This window comes from Eucyclogobius newberryi, unplaced genomic scaffold (genome assembly GCF_026437365.1).
Source record: "Eucyclogobius newberryi isolate DKJ021-1_F unplaced genomic scaffold, fEucNew1.0.hap1 SCAF_5, whole genome shotgun sequence".
NCBI lineage: Eukaryota > Metazoa > Chordata > Actinopteri > Gobiiformes > Gobiidae > Eucyclogobius > Eucyclogobius newberryi.
In genome coordinates this window covers 8,196,925-8,202,924 of record NW_027316167.1, presented here as the reverse complement: position 1 = coordinate 8,202,924, position 6,000 = coordinate 8,196,925, and the positions used below count along the sequence as shown (strand labels likewise).

At 38.3% G+C, this 6,000-nt stretch overlaps 1 protein-coding gene across 1 annotated transcript in view; it reads right to left on the bottom strand.

Moving 5' to 3' along the window:
* Nucleotides 1-272: 272 nt before the first annotated feature.
* The window catches only part of znf536 (zinc finger protein 536), a 219,708-nt gene continuing 213,980 nt past the window's right edge, over nucleotides 273-6,000 (bottom strand). The window contains exon 6 of the mRNA XM_072464924.1: nucleotides 273-491. Coding sequence (XP_072321025.1) covers nucleotides 328-491 — 164 coding nt within the window. The 3' untranslated portion in view covers nucleotides 273-327. The remainder of the gene's footprint in view (nucleotides 492-6,000) is intronic.

The following is a 6,000-nucleotide window of genomic DNA, read 5'->3' as shown; positions in this document are numbered from 1 at the left end:
ACGTCGTATCGTGGGAAGAAGAACGGCAAAGACGAAAAAGGGGGGGAGGCATCCAAAACCACGGGAGACGAAACCTTGGGGGGGAAGGAAAAAGCTGCGGTTACGTTTTTAGTGTCCTTCAGAAAGTCACTATAGGTCCGGCGCGTAAAAGGTTCCCCCTTGAAACGGCCCGCGCGCGACTTTGACGGTAGTATGTGTGATTTAAATAAAGTTCTATTTTTTTTTCCCCCCGAGTTTTTTTGTTTTGTTCTAATAGTGTGTTCCTTTCGCTTTCGCCGGCCTCCGTCTTCACCTCCGTCGTCCGCCGCCGCGTGCGTCCGAGGGCGGTTAGTCTTTGTGTACGGCGTCGGGGTCGCCTAGGTTACTGTTGTTAGGGAGGTTGTTAGGGAGATCGCTGCTGCTGCTGCTGCTGTTGTTGTTGTTGTTGTTAAGGTGGTTGTTGGGGTCTTGGGCCACGGGTTGCTGGTCCTCCTCTCCTCCCCACAGATGCACTACAGGGCCAAATGAGAGAGAGAGAGGACGATTAGCATGGGCCCAAACACACACACATGTACACACACATGTACACACACAACCACACACACACACACACACACACACACAGAACCACAACACGAGGGTTCGATGGGATTAGTTTGACATCGACAATAGTCAGTTCCATCGGCGTTTTACTTGTGTTGTTGTGTGTTATTTTATTTCATGTTGTGTTGAAATTGTGCAGATTTTTGCGCAATTTGTCAAATTTTAATTCGCAGTACTATGTAGTAACTTGGATTTTGTTGTTTTGGTTGAAATTTCCGTGAGAAAACGTGTCAAAATGAAAGTTTGAAGCCGCTTTCAGATCTTGCTTTTCAGTACAAGCATCAGGCCTTTAATCAGGGCGTAATGCTAGTGATGATACCGTGTTTTCTGGACTATAAGTTGCACCAGCCAAAAAATGCATGATAGAGAAGAAAAAAACATATAAGTCGCACTGGGGTATGAAATGCAGTTGCAAGTGTGAAAATAACAAATAATATCACATATAAGTCGCTCCGCAGTATAAGTATATAAGTATGAGTCGCACCCCGGCCAAAACTGTGAAAAAAGGTGTGACTTATATTTCGGAAAATACGGTATTTTAGTGAAGACGAGTTGCATCATTAAAAAAATACTTTGTAGAATGTTATGCAAGTTGAATATGATCTAATAAAACTACGGACAGTGTGACAAACTGTAGAGCTGGAGCGACATATCGGTGAGTAATTCTCCAGTTCTGACCGACCTCCGCCTCCATCGACCTTAGAGACCTTAGATCCCTTAGAAACCTAAGAGACCTAAGAGACATTAGAGACCTTAGAGCCCTGCTTGGGTTTCGGGCCAGATAAGGAGGTGCCAGGCCATTTAGAGCTATTAAAACAACAAGTAACATTTCAACATAAATCCTAAACGAAACGGGAAGCCAATGGAGAGCGAAAAGGAACTGTCGTTATGTGTTGTGGCGTTCGGGTGGACAAACCGCGCCCTCGACTCGCTTCGCACGTGTCCCGAGCGAGTTCGACGGAGGGCGCCAAGCGAAGTGCGTAAATCTGATAATCTAATAATAAAAACTTTTAAGAGTGGCTGGGAAATGCGCCGGCGTAATTATCTCCCACAGCGGCGGACACTAAATAACACAAGTCGTCCCCCCCTACCCCCTGACTCCTCCCCCCCGCACACGCTTTCGTTCCCTCAGCAACTTCTCTGAAAATTATTTTGCAATAAAATGCCAGGGAACACATTTGCATGTCATGTTCTTTTAAAGTGGCGTTATGAATCTGACAAAACCAAATTAAAACACAGCGTTATTTGAGACGTGCTTTGGCGGAGTCGGGAGTGGATCAGACGGAGGGGGGGTCGCCGCGGTAACGGGGGGGGGAGTTATTGAAGTAATAACGTGATAAAGCGCCGGGTAATAACTCTGACTGTCAACAACGCCACTTTCATGTACTTTTATACACACAGAGGCACTTTCATGTACTTTTATACACACGGAGGCACTTTCATGTACTTTTATACACACGGAGGCACTTTCATGTACTTTTATACACACTGAACCACTTTCATGTACTTTTATACACACAGAGCCACTTTCATGTACTTTTATACACACGGAGGCACTTTCATGTACTTGTATACACACTGAGGCACTTTCATGTACTTTTATACACACGGAGGTACTTTCATGTACTTTTATACACACGGAGGTACTTTCAAGTACTTTTATACACACGGAGGTACTTTCATGTACTTTTATACACACTGAACCACTTTCATGTACTTTTATACACACGGAGGCACTTTCATGTACTTTTATACACACGGAGGTACTTTCATGTACTTTTATACACACGGAGGTACTTTCATGTACTTTTATACACACTGAACCACTTTCATGTACTTTTATACACACAGAGGCACTTTCATGTACTTTTATACACACAGAGCCACTTTCATGTACTTTTATACACACGGAGGTACTTTCATGTACTTTTATACACACGGAGGTACTTTCATGTACTTTTATACACACGGAGGTACTTTCATGTACTTTTATACACACGGAGGTACTTTCATGTACTTTTATACACACAGAGGCACCTTCATGTACTTTTATACACACGGAGGCACTTTCATGTACTTTTATACACACGGAGGCATGTTTCTGAGTCTGTTATTGCACTGGCACTGAATACAAACACAGAGTATATACGTGTTAAGTGGAGTATATACGTGTTAAGTGGAGTATATACGTGTTAAGTGGAGTATATACGTGTTAAGTGGAGTATATATGTGTTAAGTGGAGTATATACGTGTTAAGTGCAGTATATACGTGTTAAGTGGAGTATATACGTGTTAAGTGGAGTATATACGTGTTAAGTGGAGTATATACGTGTTAAGTGGAGTATATACGTGTTAAGTGGAGTATATATGTGTTAAGTGGAGTATATACGTCTTAAGTGGAGTATATACGTGTTAAGTGGAGTATATACGTGTTAAGTGGAGTATATATGTGTTAAGTTGAGTATATACATGTTAATTGGAGTATATACGTGTTAAGTGGAGTATATACGTGTTAAGTGGAGTATATATGTGTTAAGTTGAGTATATACATGTTAATTGGAGTATATACGTGTTAAGTGGAGTATATACGTGTTAAGTGGAGTATATATGTGTTAAGTGGAGTATATACGTGTTAAGTGGAGTATATACGTGTTAAGTGGAGTATATATGTGTTAAGTGGAGTATATACGTGTTAAGTGGAGTATATACATGTTAAGTGGAGTATATACGTGTTAAGTTGAGTATATACATGTTAAGTGGAGTATATACGTGTTAAGTGGAGTATATACGTCTTAAGTGGAGTATATACGTGTTAAGTGGAGTATATACGTGTTAAGTGGAGTATATATGTGTTAAGTTGAGTATATACATGTTAATTGGAGTATATACGTGTTAAGTGGAGTATATACGTGTTAAGTGGAGTATATATGTGTTAAGTGGAGTATATACGTGTTAAGTGGAGTATATACATGTTAAGTGGAGTATATACGTGTTAAGTTGAGTATATACATGTTAAGTGGAGTATATACGTGTTAAGTGGAGTATATACGTCTTAAGTGGAGTATATACGTGTTAAGTGGAGTATATACATGTTAAGTGGAGTATATATGTGTTAAGTTGAGTATATACATGTTAATTGGAGTATATACGTGTTAAGTGGAGTATATACGTGTTAAGTGGAGTATATATGTGTTAAGTGGAGTATATACGTGTTAAGTGGAGTATATACATGTTAAGTGGAGTATATACGTGTTAAGTTGAGTATATACATGTTAAGTGGAGTATATACGTGTTAAGTGGAGTATATACGTCTTAAGTGGAGTATATACGTGTTAAGTTGAGTATATACATGTTAAGTGGAGTATATACGTCTTAAGTGGAGTATATACGTGTTAAGTTGAGTATATACATGTTAAGTGGAGTATATACGTCTTAAGTGGAGTATATACGTGTTAAGTGGAGTATATACGTGTTAAGTGGAGTATATACGTGTTAAGTGGAGTATATACATGTTAAGTGGAGTATATACGTCTTAAGTGGAGTATATACGTGTTAAGTGGAGTATATACGTCTTAAGTGGAGTATATACGTGTTAAGTGGAGTATATACGTCTTAAGTGGAGTATATACGTGTTAAGTTGAGTTAAGTTATTTGGTTAAAGTGAAAAGTGTAATGTGACTTTGTCCAAATGTCATACTCAAAATACTATTTACTCAAAAAAATGACATAATAATGAGAAAATAAATACATAACGTCACCCGATGTCTCTAACATTATCATGAGTTGAATCTAATGAAAAATGTTGACATTGTATTAATTTAACATTTTATTTTACAAGTTTTTTTTTTCTTATAGTAATTTAATTTTAATATGTTTGCACTGTGGGGGGAAGTTGTGTTTTTTAAGTCGTTTTTTTTATGTTAGAAGATTTTTTTTTTAATAGTGTTAGATTTTTTTTTTTAAAACTTGACTTGACTTTTTTTAAAGAAATGTTATTTTTGTTTTTGTGGACTATTACTTTTTTTTTTTTTTTTTTTTTAAACATACTGAAACCAACACAAACACTGAATTTACCTTACATCACATTGTGTGACAGAGATCATCATTAATTGAATTTGATCAAAATAGAATAATTCAGTAGAAAACAGTGACATAGCATTTATTTAAGGTCAACACTTCATTTTATAAGTGAAGTGAACTTTATTGATCTATTTATTTATGTATTAAAGCTACTTAAACTCATTCAAATAATCCAAATTGTACAATTATACAAAACACAATGACATACTTAAATCAATCCACTAATGGCACTTAAGTTAGTCATTGCAATTCATCTTTTTATTTGCTGTTAACACTAAAAACATGTTCATCTCTGCAGCGCCGCGCTCTCAAACGTGCCGTACTCACATCCCACCACGAGGGAGCGACGCGACACCGCAAACCCCGCTCTCCCCTCGCGCGCCGCGGCACCTGCGCATACATCTTCAAGACGAATACCCCCATAAAACATTCATGTCATTAAAAATAACTCAATAAGTGCTAATTCACGCCAAACTTCACACCAAAAAAATGAAAAACAATGAGCCCATTACGCCGCCATCCATTAATAACGCAAACGATTTTATTTCCCCGCCATAAATAAAGCCAAAAATATATAAAATACGGTTTAATAATTTCTGTGCACACAAAAAAAAGAGGAAAAAAGGTTTAGAACAGGAAAGTCTCGGCTCTCCCCCAAGGGCGTTTCCCACTTCTCAGTAAAAGAAAGTTGCTGTAACGAGCTCCAGATTAGGGTCCCATATTTGATTTTCACTGTTCATTAACTAAGCCACCTGGAATGTTATTATTTAAGCACGCGGCTCCGTCTCCCCAAACAACTGGCGCGGCGGTGGGGGAGACATTTCCCGGCCAACTTTGTACATTTAGCATAACTTCCCGCTCACAGTTTTTAATTTCCCATTCGGGCAGCGCGGCAGATGCACCTTACAGACAAATAAGAGGGGGAAAAAATCCATTTATCACATGAATGGAATGATGTGTTTGAGCGATTCTGATTCGTCTGCAATGGCTCGTGACTTTGATGCGCCTTGATGACATTGTTGTCTATAAGGTAAAAATATCGACTGGTAATTATGTTGGGCTGGAGCCAGAGAACAGGGGAAGACGAGTTCAAAGAGAAAAGGTTTTTTTTTGGGGTTTTATGGAGATTTATATTTGCAGAAATAGAGTGTGTATATATATTGATCTTATGGTGCATTGTTGGAATTAGGGTCAGCTTGAAAAGGTGGGAAATGCTTTGGTTATTGAGGAAACTAGAGCAAAAAAGGAGACAAAAATCGGATTGTTTCTAATTTATCTGATTTTTTTGTGTTTTAAATTGAAAGTGCAGATGACAAAATGTTCAGGTTTGTCTAATTA